The sequence below is a fragment of the Drosophila innubila genome (assembly GCF_004354385.1).
Source record: "Drosophila innubila isolate TH190305 chromosome 3R unlocalized genomic scaffold, UK_Dinn_1.0 2_E_3R, whole genome shotgun sequence".
NCBI lineage: Eukaryota > Metazoa > Arthropoda > Insecta > Diptera > Drosophilidae > Drosophila > Drosophila innubila.
Window position 1 is genome coordinate 21,020,059 of NW_022995380.1, and position 25,332 is coordinate 21,045,390.

The following is a 25,332-nucleotide window of genomic DNA, read 5'->3' on the forward strand; positions in this document are numbered from 1 at the left end:
TATAAAATGTAAGCCACTGTACAGAGTTGTCGCTGACTCTGAAAAGAAACACGAGGGAAAAGTATTTTAAAGCACATGAAAGCTATAATATGAATTGAATTAATCTGTAAGTTTATTCCAGCTAAGCTTTTAAAAGCCCCTTAATTGTAGTGGTTTCAAAGGCTGTAAACAAAAAGACATTTAATGGGAAAACTACTTTAACTACTTAGATCATTAGACTGTTTAGATTTAGATGCTTTAAGAGTACCAATTTTAAAATGTAAATTATTTCAGATTTCAAAGCTTAAAAAAAATACATTTAAATCTAAGCTTTCTAAGCAAATAAGAATCTTATTATTAAAGCTTCAAGTTAAAGAAATAGCTGCTATCTAGTTATTAAAAATAAACAAGAATTTATTTATTTGTTAGACAACAGGATTAATCCAGCAAATCAGCCACTGTCATTATTTGTATATACAAAGCACACGCTTACAAGTGCAGTTCATTGTAAATATATATATATATACATATGTATTTGAGTTGAAATGCTGCTGATTTTAATTGAAGCTCATATATATGGCTCGTTGTGCCAGGCTGAGCATGATTAACAATAATTAGACTTGGCATTAATTACGCCAAAAAGTTAATTACGCATTGCCAAAGAATAATGTCATTCGTGTTTGCCGAGTGTCGAGTTGGTGATAACATTAACTTGGCTTCAATAGGTTTGCAAGTAGTTGACTTTAGTGCAAGTAGAATAAACTTCCAACTTGAGTTTAGATCTCCCCCCCAAAAAAAAAAGAAAATTGTTAACATTTCGGCAGCTGGTGCTCATCCCAAGATCCATGCTCCGTTTGTCTGTTTATTCAAGCAATTAAATTGCTAATTTCGTGGATGGCAATTGCAATTGCCATTCGGGCCATGGCCGGGCACTAATAAAGTGCTTAAACAGCAGGCAGGCAGCTTATTAACCCTTTGACACCCACACGGCAAACTGAGTAGCGGCCGCAATAAAATCAATCTTATTAAAACATTAACAGCGGGCAGAAGGGAAATAAAATAAATCAAATGGTCTCCCCTGAATGTCGCTTAACGCAGCGGGGGTTTCTCTTCTTCTTCTTCTTGTTCTTGTTCTTCTGCTGCTTTTCCCCCCGCATAGGCTTGACACTTTATTAGCCTGCCTTCAATCAGCGGCAAGTGAACGGCAGTCAGCATATGAAATTCAAATTTGATGCTCCCCCTCTCAGACACCTCACCCTTAGGCCAAAGGCAGTCAGACCCGGTCAGGGTAAGTAAAGCAACCCCCCATGGCTGACAATGGCATTTTGGGAAATTTTTGCATAGAAAGCAGGCAGCAGGCAGCAGGAAGAACAGCAGCAGGAGCATGTCCTTTTATTATTATTTTTATTGTGCGGTGATTTTCCGCCACCCCGCACACCACACCAAAAAAGGCCAACTCCGTTCCTGTGCGGTTGGGGGAGGAGGGTTGTCACTTGGCGGTGGGGTGCATATAAATTCGACATAATTTCATTGTAATGAATAAATTGATGGATGGATATTTTTGCACCACCTTCAGTAAACGCATCAAATTAAACCGCAATAACTGTGGCCCAGTCTCCAGGGTCCAACTTCAGGGCCAACTCTGCTGTGGCCTATTAATAATTGCCAGCAGGTTCTTTGCATAAATTACAATTTGATTTTTTAATTTTACATTTTTGTAAACTCATTTATTATCTGAACAAATAAATTTCAAACGGAATTGTTGTTTTTTCATAATTTTTATTGTTATTTTTTTTGTTTTTCATTTGATTCAATTTCTATAACTAATAATGTTAAGTGTACAATTATTAAATATATTTATATTTAGTTTTATTTTTATCGGTTTTTTTTTTTTTAGTAGTTTCTCAACTTGTTGTTCATTTATTATTCTTTCTTTTGTTGATTTATCTCTGGTTGTTTATACGACTAGACAACTCCTTAAAAACTGCACTACGGGCTTTGATATATTTTGTTTACAATACACATTTTCATTTGACTTGATCTTGATACGTTCTTTAAATATATATATAGTATTTGGTGTATGAGCTGCAAAAACAAAAAGAGGTTGGGGAATAGGCGGAGATTTGATTTTAAGTTTTAGTTTTAAATTTGTTTCGAAAGATTTTGCAGACAACTTTAACTTGTTTTTTTTTTTTTTTTTGGTATAGCTAATTAGTTCTTTTATTTTAGATCGAACTTGTTTATCTTCTTATACATACAGCTTGCTGTCTATAGCTAAATATTTGCTTTATATTTACAAAACACTTAACATTATACATTAATGTTTTTTTTTTACCTTTTGGGGGCTAGGGAATTGGGGCGTTAAATGAACATAATTGGCATTTAATCGGCACAAAAATAAAACACAATTATCAATTTGTAATTAATTTTGTTGCCTTTCTGGCTGGCGCTTAATGCCAACTAATTAAAACTGCCCACAAAGTTGGCATTTCAATTGGTTTTTTTTTTTGTTTGGTTTAATATTTTTTCCTTTTTTTTTGTAAATGTAATTATTGTTCTTCGAAAAAATTTGTTTGCCATTGTTTGTTTTTTTGGTTGATGTTGATGCGACTTTCCCATCTAAAATTTAATTAAGTACGCTTAATGCTATTTTTTTTTTGGTTTTCTGCCGTGTTTTTTGCTTTCTTTTTTACTGATTTATGCAGTTTTACAATAACAAATTGTTAATTATTTATGTTATAAGTACGTTGATTTAAATATTTTTTTTATTTTTTAAATATATTTATATTTTTTTTGTATATACTTAATAAGCAATCGCTCAATCGATGACTTCCTCGTCCACATCGTCGGCATTGTCGTTGCCGCTGGAGGCGCCACCAGCAGCTGCAGCGGCAGACATTAACCCATTGCTGCCCAGCGGCGATTTGTTGTTGTCATCAATGCTGCCCACTGTGCCGCCTCCGCCTCCGCCATCGTCAGTGCCATTTCCGTTACCATTTCCGTTGCCGCCTCCGCCGTTGCCCAAACCCAAATCGCTATGATCCAGCAGCAGATGATTGTTGTTATTGTTGTTATGGTTGTGAGCATGCAACATGTTGCTATTGCCGTTGCTGTTGTTGTTGTTGTTCAAATGATGATGTTGCATGGCATTGCCATTGTGCTGGCCGGAGAAGTGCTGCAAGTGGTGCTGATGCTGATTGAGCAGAGCACCGAGAGCGTTTTCTCAGACAACATCAGTGACGCCATACTGGCAGGCGGACAGTCCGGCGGAATTGGAGCGCGATACGGGCGATGGCGCCGAATAGGGGCTACTAAATCCTGTGGCATGCTGCTTCGCCTTCAAACGCAATGTGGCAATGCTCGATGACATGCTGCTGCTCATGCACGGCTCGGCGGCGGCACGATACATATACGGATTGGCGGGCGTCGTATACGGGCAGGGGGCAGCGCCCACGCCCACATTCGTGTTGGTCAACGTGGATCCCATAGTGCCCGGCAGCATGGAGTTATTCATGCTAACCGCCACTCCACTGGCGCCAGTATTGAAGCAATTGACCGAATTCTGGTGATGATTGCTGGTCACCATCGAGCCGAGTGGATTGACGGGCCAGGGGAAGGGTTTAGTGCCCAATGGCGATGGCACCTTGGTCCAGTTGTTGTACGGATACGAAGTGTACAGCGAATCATCGGCAAACGGTTGCATGAACTGTGTGCCAAAGCCAGACTTGAAGTCTGCAGCTGCCACAGCCGCATTCATGGCATTCCGCTCACGCTTGCGCCACTTGGCCCGTCGGTTCTTGAACCACACCTGCGAGAGACAGACAGAGAGAAAGAGAGAGAGAGAGCGAAAGATTGTTGCAAGTTAGTTAAAGTTTTTAAAAGCTGTGTGGCAGCCATTTTCTTTTGTTGCGTCGCCGTGCCGCATAATTTATTATATTGCCGCCAACTTGAAAATTTATGTATCCGTCTGTCGCGTGTGCGAAAAACTCCCCCAAAATACAGAGCACTCCCCCCACAACCCCAAAAGCTATCTGACAACCCCCTCAATCCAGGCAAAAAGGGCGCCTTGTAATACGCATGTGCAGTAATTATAAATACAAATATACATAAATACTGCCATTGTTGTTGCCACTGACGTTGCCGTTGCCTTTCTTTTTTAATGGAGAGAGCTTTATATAAATAAACTCAGCGTGCCACCCCCCAAAAAAAACAAGAAAGAAAAAAAGACAGTATACAGCATTAAAGTTGTTTGTGTGCTGAGAAGAAGTAGCAGGGGTAAAAAAATAAATCAAAATTATTTTGCAAACAAAAAGTACGCAAAACAAGAAAAAAAGAGCAAAACAAAAGAGAAAAGCAAGTAGATAAAAAACAAAATGGCAACTTTGTAATTTATTGCTGAAGTTTGCGCAGTGTACACAGCTATACAGATACGGATACAACAGCCAAAGATACAGTTGATACAGCTACAGATACATAAGTATCTGCTGCTGTTAAGGGAAATGACAAACAGACGTTGCCAGCATTTTTGATGAGTTTCTCTTCCCACACAGTTTTTTGTCTTTTGTCCTCCCTTTTCCTTATTTGCTCTTGTCAGTGGTTTATTCTAAGATTCGCTTTGCTTAGTTTGCAAATTACGTTTAAAGTTGCATTTTGAATTTTCCCATATAATATTGTGTGTGCAACGTTTAGGTAATTACCAGTTACCAGTGGCACTTTTGGTAGTTCATGCCACACATTTGCTTGTTGCCGCATTGCCACATTGTACTTAAATCAACGCACAAATCGGCTGGGGTTGAAATTTATGGGTCTGCCACGTTGCATGCAACACTCCGGCTCAGTGTCCGGAACTAAATACGGCCACGCGTAGAGTTTGTATGCAAAAACTGGGCCTAAAAGGCCCCGTGACTATGTTTGTTTTGTGGGAAAAGTCAAAACTAACGTTGCAAGTGGAAAATTGTTCGACTCGTGTCGCGTGGACAATTTAATGCGCATTTATTTGCCCGGCAATTGGTTTAATCGTATTAGTTGCGCCAGTTAATTGAAATCGCATGAGTCTGAGTCTGAGTCTGGTCCACAGATTGAGCTGTAACTGTAACTGGCACTGGGAAACGTGGGAAATGAAGAAACTGCTTAAAGCTGCTCTCAACTTGGCCAGCACATAAATCAAAGCCTTTGCCAATTTCAATATCCAACAGCAATGTGTCAATTTGTCAAGGTACATCGCTCAGCCAGAGCAGCATCATCATCATCCTCATCATCATCATCATCTTCATCATTCTCCTCATCATCATCAACTTCAGCTTGACTGTGATGCAAAACTAACGTCATCGATCTCGTCAACTGTCATTTTCACGTATCATTTAGCAAGTTGTTGAAGTTTGGGCACCAAAAAAATATAGCAACGTTTGCATGATGGAAAATTGATGTGACTGCAGAAGGAAAAAATACAACGACAACAGCAAAAAAATTGGCAACGTCCGAGTGAGAAAAAACCATCGCAATTTTCCACTCAACGGGCAGACACTCCAGAGTCACCCGCTGACTCAAGCAGAAAATCCTAATTGGTTTTGATGAAAGCGGCAAATGACACTTCCCTTCAAGCCTCTCCTCTCTGCTTTCTCCTCTCTCCTTGCGACTTTCCCTATGTTTTATGCTGGTGCCGCAACGCATCATCAGGTAAAGTTGTTAAAAAAAAAGAATGAATAAAAAAAGAAAATTGGAATATGAGTGGCCCAATGTGACCATGTGGCAAAAGTTACGGGTTGAGTTTGGATTTTTTTCTGTTTTTTTTTTTACTGATTTCTAAGGGTCTGTCTTCTAAGTGAAGAGCTGCCATTTTGATTGATGGCCACAAATTGCAGCTAAATACGTTTTTTATTTGCTTAATTCTTGCTGTCCCTCTTTGTACCCACTTCCGGGGTAGCGCTTGAAATTGAAGTGAAAATTTTGATTGCAAACAATATTGATAAGCATACGACTTTCAGCTCTCAACAATCAGTAACCCTTCATAAGATAATAGCTAAGTAACAGACACAAAAGTTAGAAATATTTTAAGATATGGCTACTCTTTAGATTTAAGCGCGATAATAGCATTGATAAAATTGATTGAATTAATACTATTTACACTTATTTTATTAATTCAAATAGCATGCTTTGAAAGCAAAGTAACGCTTGATAGCTCAAACGGATTGACTGCATACAATTTATCTCATTTAAAGCTTAACTAATTGCTTGAAAATTGTATTCAAAGCAGTTGCATTGTTGCCACTTTCAGCTAGTGCCATTTGCAATTGAACTGAGACTGATAAAATATGCGCCACTTTTGGATTTTGACTTATGCAGCTTGTATTTATTTCAATAAACATGTTTGTAAAGCCCTTAAGCTTAATCTGCTTAAGTTCTTACCAAGACACTCGAGTAAAGCCAAAAGCTGCTTTTGATTTTCCTAAATTAACCCGTTGAGTTTTTGTCATTTTCAAACTAATTTTCAAATTTTTAGAGGTCAAATAATGATCAAATTGATATTCTGCATTAAAATCGGTTGATTTTTGAAAAAGCTATTACATTTTGAAGATTTGTATAAAGTGTCAAGGGGTTGGTATAGACACTGGACATTGATCGGCAAAAATTGACAGTGGGGGTCAAAATTTCAATTTTTTCAATTTCAATGTGGAATTAAATTAGAGGCCAAATAATGATCAAATTGATATTCCGCATGTAAATCGGTTGATTTTTGACAAAGTTATGACATTTTGAAGATTTGTATAAAGTGATAGTATGGACATTGATTACCAAAAATGGACAGTGGGGGTAAAAAATTCAATTTTCCAATTTCAATGTGGAATTAAATTAGAGGCCAAATAATGATCAAATTGATATTCCGCATGTAAATCGGTTGATTTTTGAAAAAGTTATGACATTTTGAAGATTTGTATAAAGTGTCAAGGAGTTGGTATAGACACTGGACATAGACACTGGACATAGACACTGGACATAGACACTGGACATAGACACTGGACATAGACACTGGACATTGATCGGCAAAAGTGGACAATGGGGGTGAAAAATTCAATATTCCAATTTCAATGCAGTATTAAATTAGAGGTCAAATAATGAGCAAATTGATATTCTGCAATGTTCTTATTTTCTGCATATACTGTAAACTGAATATAATTTTAATAAATAGCATTTTTGACTTTTAATTTAAGTAGCTTTCATTAAATTGTATAAGCAAGCAAAGCTCTTGTAAGCTCAAGAGCTTTAACGAATTAATTTTTAAACCTTTTTTCAATTATTAAAATAAAATTAACAAATGTTGAAAATTGTGCAGACAATAAATGTAAATTTTTTTTTAAAAAGGAATATAAATATTATAATGGAGAGAGTTGCTCTTTCAACTTTTAAGCTGACTGCAACTATAGAGCCTTTTGACACCATTAACCACGACCTGTAATAGATACATCGCCGCCAAATACGTCGACTCTAACGGCCCATATTGTGGCTCCTTTATGGCCATTGTTTTTTTTTTTATGGAGACACAACCAAAATGGTTTTCCTATACACAGACAAATGTTCGTTTGTTTCCAGGCCATTGCCAACACCTGACCATAAAAAAAAGAGCAGACAATTGGTCTGCTTTTTTATATACTCTTGGCCCATTGGGCAACTCTGTCTATACACCATTTGTTGTCGATACAGAGACGAAGCAACAAATGTTTTTATGAGTTCATGTTGTTGGTTAAACTTTAACTGTTAATTGAATTAAATACGTAAAGGCTTCAGCTATGTTTAAATGTATTAAAAAGTCAGCTTGGGAGAAGGGAACATATTGCCATAATTGCCGACTCATGTTAATCCGCAGATTAGTAGCTATCAGCTATCAGGGACAAACAGATCCAAAGAAGACAACACTTTCTACCCGCCTAACGTTTTGTTTGTCAAGACAGGGCTGATTTCAGTTTTTTTTTTTTTTTTTTTTTTTTGACAACTTTAAACCCACCCAGATTTATTTGTGTGTGTGTGTGTAATCCTTTTGTATATTTGATAAATTTTATTGCCTTTGCTATTATTGCAGTCAAATGGGGAAAGACAGCGCGATCATGATCATTAATTCTCGTGCGGTTTCTAATTCATTAAACAACCCTCGTAGCCTGCTGACAAATTGCCTGGGCCTTTATTTTGCATTTTATCTGAGGAAGGGGATAGATACAATATACATTTGAGGGTTGCACCCCAAGAAACAAATGCAAACCTTTTGTCATCATTATAATGGACCATAAAACAAACTGTATCAATATTTTATGCATTTTTCGCTCAACACATGTTTCGATTGACATCATTTTCCGACTTTTCCCCGCCACTGCCAGTGTCACCCCAAGCGAGACCGAACTTTGACACTTGTTTCTGGTGGGCCGCAGCTAATTTCTTTATAGTGGCTGTCAAGTGTATTTTAGATTTTTTGTTGCATACTGTATTCTGGGCATATGTGCAACTTTGTTGCACAGTCAAAATTTGCATAGAAAAACCATGAAAAATGCATTGTGCCAGCGATTTGTCAGCAATGTATCTGGCAGATGTTTTTTATTTGTCAACTAATTGCAAAGCAAACGGCAAACGATAAATGACCCGTTTAGCCTCTTGCCACATGCCCCATGCCTCTTGCCGCTTGCCTCTTTTGCTGCTTGTTCAATTAACAAATGTCGCCATAGTCCATCAAGTCGTTGACGATCATCATCGATCAAGCCCTGTCTATAACTATAACTATGCCCATACAAAAGTATCTTTTCGTTGTATCTGTATCGGTATCTGTATCTGCTGCCGTTGTGTCGCTGTCTTCTGTCAGACAACAACAAACATCTATGATATGCTTTGATATCGAAGTTATCGGTCGGGTTTATATTTGCCAGCGCATATTTGCCCCTTGGCGCCACTTAAAAGCATACAACTCTTCAATTGTTTACCAACTATCGTTTACAAACAATTACAACTGTTTGTGCGTGTAGATACAATGCTTCTCACTCCCCCCTACCCTCCTGCTCCTCTCTTGTTTGATATTATATCTTCTATGTATATCTGAAGTTTGTTTGGGCTATAGAACCCTTGAGGCTGTCAATAGCAGTAGCAATTGTTGTGGCATATACAAACAGCTGAGCATTTGATAAGCCTCCCCGTGTTGCGGTCTCGGCCCAGTTTACACCGATGGCATCATAAAAAATGCCCAGGCTGGACTGCAAACTGCGCCAAAGTTTTAGCCGCAATCGAGGCGGCAATTTATGGCAACTTTGCGCCACTGCAACCACCCAAATCACCCAACGACTGCACCATAAATTTACACTGCAGCACAAAATGGCGGATGCTCGGCGGTTTTTGGTCAGAGCGCTTAAGCCGCGCGAATTCAAACGGTTATTTTGGCCGACTAAAGAAGAGTTGGGGGTAACATATTTACGAGTTGGCGCTGGCATTTCGTATCAGCAGCTGTGTGTGTGTGAGTGTGTGTTGGTATTGGTGTCAGCTACGTGCTGTGGTTGCATTGCGGTCATTTGGGGCTGTGGTCAAGTGGCAAGTGGCAAGAGGCAAGAGAAATGCAGGCGCCGCAGTAATTGCCGCATAATTGCACAGGCCACAATGCAATTGATGTGGTTGTTGCTGTTGCCAATGTTGCACTCATCATTGCCGTTTTTGTTGTTGTTTGCAATTTGCGGCTGGCTGTGCAAATAATGTATAATATGACTACCTGGTTACTCGCGAATTCGATCTTTTTACAGTTGTAGGAATGTGTTTATTTTGAACCTCTACAATTTATCAATTTTTTGTACGTACATAAAAATACGTTTTTGAGTGCTTAACAAATGTCGAATAAGACTCCGATCATTCCGATTATAAACCACTTTTCGAAAAATGAAATTTGAATGCAGAATGAATAAAGAGGCCAAAACATGATCAAAATGACATTCCTTTTGAAAATCGGTTCAGTTTTGACAAAGTTATGAAAGTTTGAAGTTGGTCAGACTTTGGATCTAGCAACTTTACAAGTCCAAATTTTTGTCCAATTTGACATCGTTCTTTACAAGAAAATGAAATGTCTCAGAATCTAGTTTAATATGTTGTTTTATGCTAATTACGATATACGGAGTTGATGAAAAGTGAAAACTTGAGATGTACAATTTTCAATTTTTAAAATATGAGAGGAGGTACCCTTATCATCGAACCCAAGACTTAGAGGAAAATAATTTTTTTTACAAAATTAATTAAATTGGAATGCAGAATGAATTTAGAGGCCAAACCATAAACAAAAAAAGTTCCATTCGAAAATCAGTTCAGTATTGACAAAGTTATGAGATTTCAAAGTTAGTCAGACTATGGTGCTCCATAGTTACAAGTCAAAATATTAAAATATTAATTTTGACATGATTTTTTTACAAGAAATGAAAGCTCTCAGATACAAGTTTAAAGGAGTGTTTTTTACTAACTACCGTGTAAGAAGTAGGTATAAAGTGAAAACTAGAGATTTAAAATTTTCAGTTTTCAAAATTTCAAAGGACCCTTAGCATTGAAAATCATAATTTAAATCTAGCGTATAAAATGTTTGAACGAATGTAAATTAATTTCAATGCAGAATAAATTTATACAAATATAAATCCTGGTTATCCCGATTTTGCCCCACCTACTGGTAGAAGCTTCCAAAGGGATCTAGTGTACAAATATCAACCGTCTAGCTCTTAACGTTTACACTGCGTTATTTGTCAGTCACCATTCAACAGTCGCCAGTCACTAGTCAGGATAAACAATTTTCTACATATAGATATAATTATGTCTTACCCTGACTCTGGCCTCGGTGAGATTGGTCCACATGGCGATCTCCTCACGCGTGGACATATCCGGATATCGATTGCGACTGAACGTATGCTCCAGCTCCTGTAGCTGCTGTGAGGTGAAGTGTGTGCGCTGACGCCTCTGTCTCTTGTTCTTCTTATCATTCTTGGGCTCATCGGCGCTGGTTGTCATCGGCTCATCGTGACCGGAATTTGATATGTTCTCCGTTTTGATTGTGGTCTCATTAACGCTGCGATTGCCTGTAAAAAAAAGCAAAGCAAACGCAAATTGCATTTTAGATTCTCTTAATTAATTTGTTTGGCAATTAGTTAATTTGGTATGCATTTGATAAGGAAAAGCTGAAGCAACGATTGCACTCCTTCATCAGCCAATTTCACGACCTAATCAGTTTCCCCCATTCCTGTTGGCGTTACTAATTGCTATTGCCATGCAACCTTCAAACGACGCCATGCCCCCCAACCACCCACAACCCACCGCATACTTTGGAACTTCAAAAGTGGAGCCGCCGACGGAGCTAGCCTAGTTATATTTTTTTTTCGGTCAGCTACCAGATTTACAACCCGTTAATGTGTGTTCCCGGCATGTCATCGATCATGGCGGCGTGCTTTCTCTGTTGTTGTTGTTGTTTTTGTTGCTGTTGTTTGTTCCAACACCGAAAAACTTAATCAAATAAACTAAATGACTGGGCCCATATGAAATATCAGTTTCGGTGGCTCGACAACGTCGTCATCATGTCGCAAATCAAAGCAGTCTAATCGAAAACTAAACGCGACGCGAGTGAGTAAATTTTGCCGACAAAGGCCAAGAGGTAACCACTCTACCGCCCCCTTTTCCCACCTCCCGCTGCAACGCACCACCCAGCGACGCCCATTGGCCATGCTTTCGAAAATTATTATAAATTATGTTTCTTATCTAATGTACTCGCATATTGAAAATCAGTAACGAGCCCCCTCTCTCTCTCTATTTATTTCCCCTCTCTTTCTATGCATCGGCTGTTCCACGCTTATTACTAACCACATAAATGATCGAAGCTCTTATTAATTCTTGACATTTGTAGGCAGTTGTATTAAAATTTCGATCTCAGAATATATCTTAATAGTTACTTTAATAAAATATTTGTTTCATCTAAAAATCCTATATTTATATGGTCAATATTTGTCAAAAGAAAATAATTACTTTCAGTTAAACAGAAATAATTTAAGCTGAAATTATTTTATAATAATAAAATTGTGTTTTCATAGTAATTTCATGACTTTTAAACTTTGTATATTCCACAAGTTTTTTATCCTTTATTCAGCTTTGAACTATAGAGTAATTGTTTAAAGCGTAAAATAATATGATCTGATCAAAACGATCGTTAACAGCTAAGAATCTTATGAAAGAACTTACCGTCTTTGCGATCCCGACTTCGATTTGTTAAGGTGGATGTTGACGATGTTTGAAAGTTGTTTAAATGTGTGCTATCCAAACTATTTGCTACGGCGGTCATGGAGCTATGACTATCACGAAAATCACCGGTTTCGGCCCAAACTGAAAAGAATAAACCAGCAAAGGGCACAAAAATATACAAAAAATTAATGTTTTAACATAGGTTTAAAGGTATTAAAGCAATTGTGTATAGTGCAGAAGAGGAGAAAGCTGCTCCTCTGGAAGCCCATAAAAATGTGTTTATAAAAGGATTTATGCGATACGACGCCAGTGGAGCAGTAGAATCAGTTTTAAATGGCCTTTTGGTTAGCTCGATTAAGGACACAAGTGTCTGGGATTCTGAGAGAAAGGCCAAGACTTGGGCCATTAATTGGAGGCATTAAGGGAAGCAACCGCCGCTGCACATTATGGAAAACTTAACGCAACAAGCTGGAAGATAATCAGAGAAAATTGCTTGCTCTTATCCATAAATCTTAAGAAAAGCAAATGAGGCATGAGTTTGGTTAGCATGCAATGATTACACTAGTTAGTTATGCTCAATTTCATATTAATTAGTTCGACTTTGACATGTTACCAATTCAGATTTATGGCCAGACAATTGATATTTGGCCTGGCCCCCGTTGAATGAGGTGTGTGCCCATATGGTCGAGGTCTCGACTTCCTGGCCATTGCACCTAAATCTTATGGACTTCCTTGCTCAGTTCGCTGCATAATTTATGGCATTTTCACATGTTGTCAGTTTAATGTGGTTTTTAAAGTGCCAGGCAGGCATCGAGGCAGGGACTCCGACTGGTTGCAAACACCCGCAGCGACATTTTGAAACAATTAGTTTGGTGCCTCACTGTTTTCCGCGAGGTTTGTGTGAGATTCGAGGGTCGACATTTACCAAATGGGGTATGCGGATTCTAGGCAAGTGTCTGCTCAATTAATTACACGGCATTTTCTACAATTTATGCCGTTGACAATGCTCTCACTTGCGCTAAAACTCACGGGGAATATCAAATCATTAAGATTGCCCAAAAATAATTTAGAAAATTTCACTTACTAATTGATATTTTTAGCAAATCATAGAGGTGAATTATGACTGAAATATCGATTATTCCTCAGAGAATGCAGAATGACAAACAATTATACACTATTTACAATAGGCGATAATTTAAAGTGCCCCTTCGGAAAAATTATTTTGCTAGGAAAAATTTAAGGGAAAGATTTCTAAGTGCTGAAAATTCATCAAACTGGGTCTTAGATTTGGTAATAATAATACAAATTTTGGAATAAATATAATTTTCCTAGTTTAAGCAAATCTTTATTAATTCTTAGCTCTGCTTTAGCTTTTTAAGGAGACTACTAATTGCTGCATTTTTTTTTTCACATATTTGTTGATTACTCAAGTTTTTTAATGTTTTCCCTCAGACCACAAGGAAATTGGAAAATGCTGCTTAATAGCTGTTGCTGTTGTTGTCTGTGATGTTGTTCTTGTTGTGCTCGATTTCAACCTGAGCATGTGCCTATTAAATGGGTCGCCAACTTGTCAATCCCCCCCAAAACTACATCTTAAACTGTTGCCCCAACCTCTAAAGAATGTAAAAATATTTTCTTAACGATGCGCTCTAAAAAACGCAGAGAAAAGCACGTACCGCAGTGATTTTTATTTGTTTAAATATTTTGTTGTATTTTGTTAGTTTCGTTTGCGACTACTTTGAATTTGATTTTCCCCAAAAAAATGTTTGTCGTCTGTCAGTTGGCGTTGACATTTTGTAGCCACAGTTGTTGCCCAGAGTTTTCCGAGTTTTCTCATTTTTACAATGTTTTCAAGGTTCGTTTGAGTGAGTGGCAAGTGTCAATATGGCTTGGCCAAGTGGTGGGCGTTGCCTCAACATTTTGGCCATGTCACGAGCTGTGACAACAAGTGTCAACGTCGCTTTCAGTTTTCACTCGGCCATTTTGCAGAGGCGTTTAACTAAACAAACGAACAAATGGGAATAATTCTTTTTTTTTTCTTTTTGCCAACAAAAGTCAATAGAAATATGTGTATGTTTGGGTAATGCACACACCCTTAAATTAAGGCGAACTATTAATCATGCTGCAAATATGAAATTGCAGAAAAATGAGAAATAAATGTTTGCCTGAACAATGATTTTGATTTTTATATCCAGCAAAACAAACACACACAGACGGTAGACATTTGGCCATTTGTCGCATTCATTCATAAACATTTTCCACAAAAACTTTGACACACGACACGGCAAAGGCAGCTATAAATTATCCAGCCTGGCACTGTCAAACCTCGACCAGACCCAAGCACAGGATACACCCAAAACAAACAAACAAACATACACACACACACACAATACAAAAGGATCGAGATGCCTGTGGAAATTGGGAAAATGGGCAAGGGAAGCTGGACAGAATGTGCGCCCTGAGAGCGCGTCCTTTGACACGACAAAAAAAAGAGAAAAGAAAAGAAGAAAATAAAGGGAAATATGCCAACGTTTACTTGTAGCATTTTGTGACCAAAAACAAACGATTAATGTGACAGTTGAATTGGGATGCTCAGCACAAACATACAAAGGACACACACAGATAGAGCTTGAAATCGAAATACTTTTTGGCCAGGGCGTTAGCCTTTATATTCCCTCTGCCCTCTTCCCTTTCCCTGTTCACTGTCTCACCGCTATTTTGACAAGTTAGTTGCTTTCATTGTTGCCGAAATTAAACCACTCTGGGCAAAGAAAATACTCGTATGAAAGGGTTAAACGCTGCGGTTGCCATCAAATATATATTTTTCCAATTTCACGCTACATTTGCTGTGGCCAAAACAATGAGAAAAGTGTTAATATACGACAGATTTTTCGGCCATATGTTGATATTGCATTGTTACCCTCAAGATGTTCTCCCCTTTTTTCTATCTTATGGATAGTAGAAATTAGCTGGCAATGCTGTAAAAATCAAGTTAATTTTTATACGTGTCGAGTATCACAACAATTTACAAAGTTAATCCTTTATAGTGGCCAGACAATGACAATGGCCAGAACACATTCTGAGGTTATGGCAATATAATGAGCTTGCCAGCAAAACTTGGCCCACACACATAAAAATCAGTGCACTAACATTGACAATGCCCCAAAGTCCGAGCAACCCTCTGACTAAAGACCTGACCAGCCAGACAGACAGACGGACAGACAGACAGACGGACAGACAGACGGACGGACAGACCACATCAGGCAAGCTCATTAGTCCAGGGTCTACAGATAAGGATAAGACATGAAGACCCCAAACTGTCCAACCAAAACAGACTCGTTCTTATGCTCTATACTTCCTTCTCCCCTATTTCTCTCTTTTTCTCTCTATATCTCTTTCTGTCTCTGTCCTGCTTCTCTGCCGGTTCAGTTTGTTGTAGTTTTCCACTGCAATGCCTTTTTCAGTAATTTTCTCAACTGTCAGCTCAAATTTTTGGCTCCAGTTGATGCCGTTGGGTCATTTGCCCATTTTCCCATTTTCCCCAATTTTCTCTGGCAAAAGCAACCGAGTGGACAGCCGTGCAAGTTTGTTTCCTCAGATAATCTCTAATGCGACATTTTTACGAAATTGCACGATACGGATAATGAGAAAGAGGCGACGGCACTGAAGATTCCAACCTCCCAACTTCCCCCTGGAAATCCAGACTGACTCTGTAAGTTTTGCAGTTGCGACGTAATTGCGGTCTTGGTCGAGTTGTGGCTGCCGTGGAGTTAGAGATTTTTGGAGGGGGGTTGACTGGTTGCCATAATGACATTATAATTTATATAAACGAAATCAGTGCCATCAAGAGAAGGAGAAAGAAAAGGGAAGAGCTAGACCGAGCACATGTCTCCGTACTGTCTGCTTGCCACGATTGATATATGGGCAGTTTTTGCCTTGTCTTTCAGTTGTTGCAACTCTCTTGACTATGGCAAGAACTTTGTTGAAGTGGGCGTCACCAATGTGTGATTATCCATTGGCTGCTCTTGGGGGTCATCCACAATTTATGGGGTGTTTGCTTGCCAATTGCACTGCGATCTTTTGTTTTTGCGGCTGCTTTTTGCAATTGAGTTTGCAAGCCAAAATGACATATGTGCGCAATTTGCCAGAGATTTTCCCTTTAGCACTGATGCACTGATGTGAAAATTGCCATTACATCGTTTATTTTTAAAGTGCCTTTAAGACGAGACAATGTACACAAAATGGCTGCAGACAAAAATCGATAAAATGTGAATTTATATTCATAAAGAAATGTTTAAGACACGACCAAAAGACGGCAAAGACGAGGCCTGACAAATAAGTACAAGCACATCCCAAAAATGCGCACACTTTGAATTTAAAGTAGGCTACAGGACAAAGCATATCCTTGTGCACAAACTGAGCCTATGTGGCAAGTATCTATAGCTGTATCTTTAGCGAGTCCGGGTCTCATGTGCGCATCGTGTCTGCCCCATTATGATTTTCTTCATTAAAGTATCATTTGTAAATTGCCTTGAAAGGGAGAATGCTTAACTACCTAGTGAAAAAAGTTAAGACTTTTAACTAGCTTATTTCATTATTCTTTAAACAAAGTAATGATTTTCGGCAACTTAATTTTTTTAAAATATTTATTATGTAATTTAAAGTGTGGTTTAAAATGCTGTGCAAACTCAATTTATTCTTATCGATTTTGTAAATGTAAAATGCTTATTTACAATTTATAAAATGTAGTTTAGTTTCATGTACACGAATCTTAAACAAGTTGAACATGTTTATAAGAGATACTCCGTCTTTTGAAGCTGCACGTGCCATTAACACTTTGTACTGTGCAAACAAATAACAATAACAAACGTAAGTAAAATGATACGTGGATGAGGCACAATAGATAACAAGATTTCATAAGAAAAGTTGAGCAGCAAAATTCTCGCACGAAGATACAGATACAAGATACAGATACAGCTACAGCTAGTTACATTAAGATACAGCCGGCAAGGCAATTTCATATTTTATCAAGGGCTACAAGACAAACATTGTCATAGGCAAATAGTTCTACCATGATATCTATGCTGGCGTATGTATCTGTATCTGTATCTGTAGGTGTATCTGTATCTGTAACAACTTGGCAAACACGCAAAGGACTCGCAACAAATAAATAACATGATATTTGTGTTATTTGCAGAGCAACCAAAATGTAAACTGCTCTGATTTTTGTTGTTGGTTTCGGTTTGTTAAGGTTTTTGTTAGTTCTTTAGATTTGTTAGACGTAAACAAAGTGGATCTTTGTATAGTGACGTCGTATATCTAGCTGAAAGTACTTAGTCATCGTTAGATAACTCTGTCTAAGGTCACAGGATCAGTTGAGATACATAAATTTGTAATAATGAAAACGAAAGCAACTCAATTGGATTGATAGAGCAAAAGCTAAAGCTCTTTAGAGGCTAACAGCTGCTGACAACATAATTCAGATTGTTGGACAGACAGACAGAACATGGCCAGCTGCCAGTGGGGACACTTTCGACATTAAAGAGTTGTAGCCATGGTATTAAAAAGTATTAACTTTTTATTGTTTTACACGTTGCATGCATAATAAAATTGGCCGTCGGACTGAAAACTGAATACGTGAAATTAGTGTACGTGAACTTGAAATCCTTTGAGCGCCAAACTCGAAATAAAAACACGCACAGAACCCATAAAATGATGATCAACACAAAAAATAGAAGAAAAACTAAACGTGTGCATCATAAAAAACTGCACTCATAAAAAGTGAAACATTTCCACACAAATAAAACTTAAATATTTGATATAATAACACAAACAAATGGCCGTGTAGGTGGTTTGATTTTCGAGAATCCGTTTTGGAGGTGGCTGATGGGGGGAGATGGCGACCATTAAATTGGCCAATAATTGAAAATCCAATTGCAATGTGCAACAGTCCAGGCATTGGGCACGTTGTGTGGCCATTATTTAAACAAGAGCGTAAACAATAACGCCAACAACAATGAGAACAATCTGAACAACGTGAACAACAACAACCAGAGTGAAATTTGTTGGCAACATGCTTCTCCTGGCTGAGTCCGCACCTGCAGCTAAGGCAACAACTTCCACACTAAACCATTGCCTGTCTGCCATGTGTGTGTGTGTGTGTGTGTGTGTGTGAGTGTGTGTATGTCAAAGGATAACTGCACTCGTGCATATTTTAAATGCGCACAATTTTTGTGTTAAATTGTTTTGGCACGCAAATAAATGGCCAGGCAGCTGAGTCCCCTTTTGTCTGTTGACTGTTGTTTGTTGCCCGTTGGTTTGGGGCAAAGTGCAAAGTTGGTAGGGCTGTTAACCCGGCAGCCAAGGTGCATGGTGCAAAGTTGAGAGTAGAGAGTAGACAGCTAACAAATATCTTAGCCAAAGCAGACAAATACTTGGACAAATTTTAACAGTCATAAATGTACGAGTACATCTTAAGCTAAAAGTGTTTTTGAAGTTATTTTGACTAAAGACATTAAATTGCATTAAAATGCAAATGCAACTGATTATAATCAGACGTTCATTAGTGATAGATCTAAGAACTTTTATCTACAATTATCTATTCTCATTACTGATTATTATTTTTAGTAATTATAATCAATGATTAATGATAAATAATTTTTAGCTATGCAATACTTCTTTAGCTTGATTAAATAAACTTTAGTTAATACTCAATTTTGTAATTTAAATTTAATTTCTTTTCTACAAATATATAAATAATAAAAAAAAATAACCTTTAGTTCTTTTTAACATCAATTATTTTAAAAATCTGATATTATTGTTATGTGTATTCAAAGATTATTCTTCATTGATTAATAACATAAAAATAATATTGTTTAGATTTACAATACAAATTATTATTCAAGGCTTTTTTTCTATTATTTCGCTTTGAAATGCAGTAAAGATATAAACATAATTTGGTTAGAGTATTATTTGACTACTTTTGTATGCAACATTTGTAATTCTTCAACATATCTATTTGTACATATTTGATTTTCCAAGTTCCTCTCATACCTTTGACTTTTGACAGACACAAGGCAATTGAGAAATCATCTTGTACTACATGTACATACTAAAACACCTCCATAATACGCTGAGTGTCTTTTCGCAGCCAAATTCCCATAACAATTAGCCTAAACGGAACAACAAACACTTGACTACAATGCACATATCACATTTCAGGCATCGAACGACCCTCACAACTGACTCTGCAGCATCAAAGCACTCGAAGTGGAAATGGGAAATGGGAAATGGTAACCGGGAGTGGGAATGTGAATTTTTGGACTGGGAAGAGTGTGTTGCCTTCGGCACTACGCCAGAAGGGTGCTCAATTAGCCGTGACATGCGAAGCAAAAGTGAAATTTGTTTAGTTCTTTAGATGTTCTTTTTTTTTTTTTTTTTTGGGTCGCCTTTGTTACGCTTTTATGAAGATTATGCGCTAATGATTACACAATGATTATATGAATATGCATGAGGCGTGGATGTTGACAATGAATAGAGGAAGTGGGGAGAGGGGGGCAACGACAAGTTGTCGGTGGCCAACAGGAATTTTTGCACATTGTTTTGAAATTGACGAGCATTGCATGAATGATGAAGTACAAGTATTGAGAGCGTGAATGATTGCTGTAACGAATGTATGAATGAATGAATGAATATTGAAATGACGACAGCTGTCGCTGACAGTTGCAAAAATATGCGATGAATACGACGACGAGCCAATGTGAATGTGGACACTTGTTGAAGCACACAAACACACAACTTGCAACATAGAAAAACAAATATCACGCATACGCAGCGTTTAACGACAACGCTGCCTGAATTATGGCCGCATTAATTACTTGTAAATTTGTTACATGGGGATGTCTGATGGGGGGGGACAGAGTTCCCGTTTTCAAAAATGTGTGGAGACAAAGAATAAATTGAGAAACAAATTGGCCACGAAATTGACTTGGCCCCATAAACTGAACCGAAAATATGTATGATACATATGGGAAAGATGTCTGAAATATCAACTGTATCATCTGTATCTCTATTCGGTACTTACTTCTGAGTTTCTCGAGCGGCTCGTGCTTCGGTGTGTGCGGTGGCACGACGGCATGATGTGGATGCTGTGGATAGCTGCCAACGAGATCTTGACCGGCGGCCGTGTGGTGCAAGTGGCTGAGACTGCTGATGGGCATCAGGCTCGAGATGGCGGGTGAGATGCTGACCGATGAGCTGGAGTCATGTAGGCTGTGATGGCTGTGCAGATGATCCGCACCGGAGGCGCTGCTGCCACCGCCATTCACCGTGGAGCTGCCACTGCTCAGCGCTGTGCTTGTCGTGGTTGCGCTCTCCGCCGATCCCGCTGATCCGGCGCCATTCGCTGTGCTCGCACTGACCAAGTCCTGCAGGCACAAGCCTGTCGACTCGGCGGACATGGCCTCCAGGCCATTCAGTGCACCGCTGACAATGCCGCCGCCACCACCGCCGCCAGGAATGCCGCCGGGACCGAGGGCGGTGGCCGAGCTAGTGACCACGCCGAGTCCACCGCCAGCGGCACCGCAACCGCCGCGGTCCATGCCTAGATATGTTGGAAAAATGGTGGAGAAACTCTGGGCGACAGCCTGGTGCGGCTGATGGTGATGATGCAGCGCGGACTGCTGGTGCGCGGGATGCGCGGGATGCAGTGGCGGCAAATGGTGATCTCGGCCGTTGAACTTCGTCGTGACGACGTCCTTAAAGTGTTGCAAGAATGTCGTCGTCTTGAGGCCGGTATCTTCCAACTGTGGTGAAAGCAGATCCAAGTTGTGGCTGTCTCTGAGCTCGCGCGGCTGCGAAGCGCGCTGCGATGCTGCAAAAGTGAAAGACGAAGAGTTAAAAAAGAAGCAAATATTATCACAATATAACTGTAGTTGTAGCTGTAGTTCTATCTGTATCTCAATCATATCTTAGTGTAGCTCTCTATCTCTATCTCGATCTCTATCTGTGGCTACCTGTGGCAAAGCAAACGCGCTTGTTTTTTTATCACATCAAGGCAAACAGTGAGGAGCTTAACCCAAACACCAGGCAATGGCAACTTAACACCAAACACGTCAAGGGGTTAAGACCACATCTTGTAACTGCGCTTCACAGATGCTGCTAGTTCGTTGGGTGACGCTTGTGGCGTTGTGGCAATCGTAAATTGTTAACAACACAGCCCAGACACTGAGAGAATCCAACTGCACTCAGCCACCTACGTTGTTATCACACTGAGAGTCAGACAGTTAGACAGACAGACAAATAGATAGAGATCGAGAAAGAGAGACAAAGGCGAAAGCTTGAAAAGATAACAAGCTGCTTCTTATCAATGTAACAATATTTACATTTCTGTGAATTTGCTCTCTCTCTTCTCTTCGCTACTCTTCTCTTTATTATTATTATTTTTTATTGCTGCAGCAACAGCACAAAGTAGAGCTCATTTTGGCAAGGGACTTCTGTTAACAGGGCTGCATCTACTGACATTGGCGCCCAATAAATTCTTTCAAAATAAGTAACTTTAGCCACTGACAGTGCTCTAAAAATAGCCATAAATGTTCGTAAATCAATTAACGGTTGCCAATTTTAACAATAAATGTGCTTTAGTAATCAAGGCATTGCCCCAAAAAAAGAAATATTGAATAAAAAAGAGGTGACTATTCACAGACTTCTCGTTTTTTCCCTGTTCGCATTTCGCTATCAGAGCTGAAAACCAAACAACGCGCGCGTTGCAATAAATTGTTATCTAATCTCAATCATAACAGAAAATAAAAGCATTCAAAAACGAAATAAATAGTTGTAAAAAATTTCATAAATTATACACCGTAAAGAGAACTACACAAAATCAAGAAGGGGCAAACTAAATAAATATAAATGAAAATTAAAGTTTATTAAACAGAACCTCTCAACTTTCCAATCGTAAATTCCATAAGCAAAAACTACTTATTAATTTCAAAAAATATTAAATTCAATTTGATTTGTCACTTTCGATTTCGTTGGCTAGTTTGTATTTTGTATTCGGTTTCGCTTTCTTTTTCGTTTTCATTTACGTTCTCGTTCTCGCTCAAATTGAAAATTTATATTTGATAATGCCGCTTGATCTGCACTTGATCCCTAGTGGATTAGCCTGGCTGTAATATTAAATTGCTTTGCGGTTGTTTTAATAACAATAATAAACATAATTTCCCATTTAACAGATTTATACCCCCCAACGTGCCCCAAACGTATCTTTTTTTTATTTATTTATTTATTGTCACATTTTTTGTTGCGGTTTTTTTTTAATTTATTTTTTTTTGTTTTTTGCCTTTTGTTTTTTTGATTGAAGTGCATTCAGATTGTTGTCAATTTCAGTGGCATCATTTGTGGCATATTTATTTGCCACATCGCTAATAAATATATTTCAATTCTTGTGGAACGCCTGACGTTCTTCTATTCTTTTGTGTTGTGCTGTGTTTAGGGTTTTGCTTTTTTGTCACGACACATTTTTATTTCAGAAGTGAGAATTTATTTACATAATGATTTTCTTAGACAAAGAATGCCCGAAATTATTTTATGTCAGTTTATTGCCAGCAGTGGTTTTTATTCTTCTAGCGACTATACGGCACCAGCTTCCCTCGGTTGCTTCCCCCTTCAGTGGGTCTGTTATCGGTGGGACGGTGGGTCGGTGGGGCGTGTTGCTGCTAGGCAAATAGTTAAGGCAAAGGTGCCAAGATTTCTATGTTTTACCAAGGCTTTTAGCGTGTTGTTATTTCTATTTAATTTTATACAAATTTATTTAATAGTACATTTTTGCATTTGGTTTTTTTTATGGAAATCTCTCTTTGTGTATTTCGGTGTTTTTCCATGCTTTGTTTGCCAACAACAACTGCAACCAAAATACAAATTCAAATCTAATTGTTTAAGTGACGTCAATGGCTTTTTGCTTGGCATTGCCATTAACTGTTCTTTTTGGACCTCATGCCGCCCGGAGGCCCCCATACGAGTACTGGATGCTCCAAGAAGGTGAGACATTTTATGGTTTGCAATGCCAGATGATGATTATGAGTCGTAGATATCGGTCGTGATTTATATGTTTGGCGTGAGAGTGCAGCTAAAATTATTTAAATGCTATTTAAGCCATTGTTCAACAAGTTTTTATTGCTGGCTCATAGAGTTTTTTTTTTCGGGAGCTTTGCTGTTGTTATTAGGTTTAGGTAACGGGGCCTTGTCTAGCGCCGAATATATAGATAGATATCGTAAAAGATACTTCTCAGTAGTAACCACACTTGAAGTTATCTTTACTGAGATTGTTGTCAACTGAAGGTTTCTTTTTTTGGCCAATAAGCCAAAATATTTTGAAATTCGTTAACTATATTTAAGTTGGTAATAATTTGATGTATAAAATACCGATGATAAATATTAATAATCTATTTATAATATCTATATTTAACTCACCTCTAGTTTACGGAAAGAAATTCAAATTAATCCACTTGATGCGCCGTCAGATCGGCAGCTGGATATATTATAAGATATCTGGGGTCAGCTCTGTTGTTGTAGTTTCCAGTTTCGGAATTGTTGAACTCTTGTTGGTTCTCCGGATTTTCAGAGTGGGTAGCACTCTTAATGTGGAGCAAATGTTGTGCACTTTGGCAATAAATCAAATGGCATTCATTTGAATTTCATTTGTATAGTTTAACGCGAAAATCAAGAAAATTTTCTTTAGACGAAATGTCGCGTGGGTTGCGTCGGCAATAAATCTTGGAAAATTTATTGATAAATTGAATAGACCGAGTTTAGTGTTGATCTTTATTGTCGTTGCAGCAGATTTGTGTGCTGTATTTTTTTTTGTAAAGACTTTGAATTGCTAATCAAAGGCTAAAACATTTAAACGGTTTTTATAGTTTGCATACAATTTGTTGATATTATTGTTGTTGTTGTGGTTGTTGATGCACACGCGTTTGAGCGAGAGAGAGAGAGAAAGAGAGCAACTCGGCAACTCAAATAAAAATCACAGTGATTATGTTAGTGATTAATTTTAAGTAACTCATGGATATGTTTTTAATGCGACTTTGATGCCAGCGCGTTAGCTGTTATAGCCACACATACGTACACACACATAGATACACTAAATATACACACACACACATGCAATGAATTCGCACACACATTGAAAGAATCAGTCGGTGTTGGTGTTGGTGTTGGTGTCGGTGAAATCGGCTGTTGATTCTAAATCCGCGTCGGCTTTAGTGTTTTAATAATTTAATCCAGCGCGTAATTAGGGTAAGTATATGAAGTTGCTCAAATGTTTGATTGGGCTCTCTCTTCTTTTTTGTTATTTTTGTTGTGTTGTTGGTTGTTTTTTTTTTTGTTGTTGTCGGAAACGGAAATAACGCGTCTGCACCCGTAACAGGACGTGGCTGAATTGAATTGAAAACGAATTCAAAAGCACACGCAAAAGTATCTGTTGGATGTGTCGCAGCGGCAACAGCGACGGCGACGGCGACGGCAGCAGCGAGTGCGTGAGGGCAGCAGCACTCGTGGTGCTGTGGTGTTGTGGTGTGAGAGGGGTTGTTAACTTGCAACTTGCACACGCAACGACAACGACAGCGACAACGATAGCGAGTACTCCGAGCACTCTGCCACACACAGTTCCACACGACGATACGAACGGTAAGCAGCGGCGACGACTGAACTTCCAAACGGCAACTGAATAACGGAATTTGATTTTTCCAACTAACTCGCCACATATAGCACACAGCACACAACACACAACACGCAACGCACCACAAACGTAAACGCTTCACATTCACACAAATGTCTCGCAATTCTATTCCGTATCTTATCTCTCCCCACACACGCTTGTGAGTGGGAGGGAGAGGCAGCGAACGCATGCCGGCGAGTAGCGAGTGCCATTGCGACCAATGCGTGCGAGTGAGAGGCAAGTCACACTTCACACAGTGGAAGACACACCCCAAAAGCCGTTCCGTTCTGTTTGTCAGTTTATCGCACACACTTACTCACTCACTCTCTCGCTCTCCCTACACGTTCTACTCTCTCTCTTTCTGTCTTTGGCATGCTTTCTCTTTCCCACTCTGACGCTCACACCAATGTTTACAG

At 38.7% G+C, this 25,332-nt stretch overlaps 1 protein-coding gene across 1 annotated transcript; it reads right to left on the reverse strand.

Annotated features, from left to right (window-relative positions):
- Window positions 1–1,912: 1,912 nt before the first annotated feature.
- On the reverse strand, window positions 1,913–24,948 carry LOC117789998 (pituitary homeobox homolog Ptx1). The gene is given in 5 exon segments (XM_034629223.1): window positions 1,913–3,787; window positions 10,798–11,051; window positions 12,202–12,342; window positions 20,285–21,073; window positions 23,671–24,948. Coding segments are annotated over 4 exon segments (1,902 nt in total). The 5' UTR covers window positions 20,802–21,073; window positions 23,671–24,948; the 3' UTR covers window positions 1,913–2,797.
- Window positions 24,949–25,332: the final 384 nt, after the last annotated feature.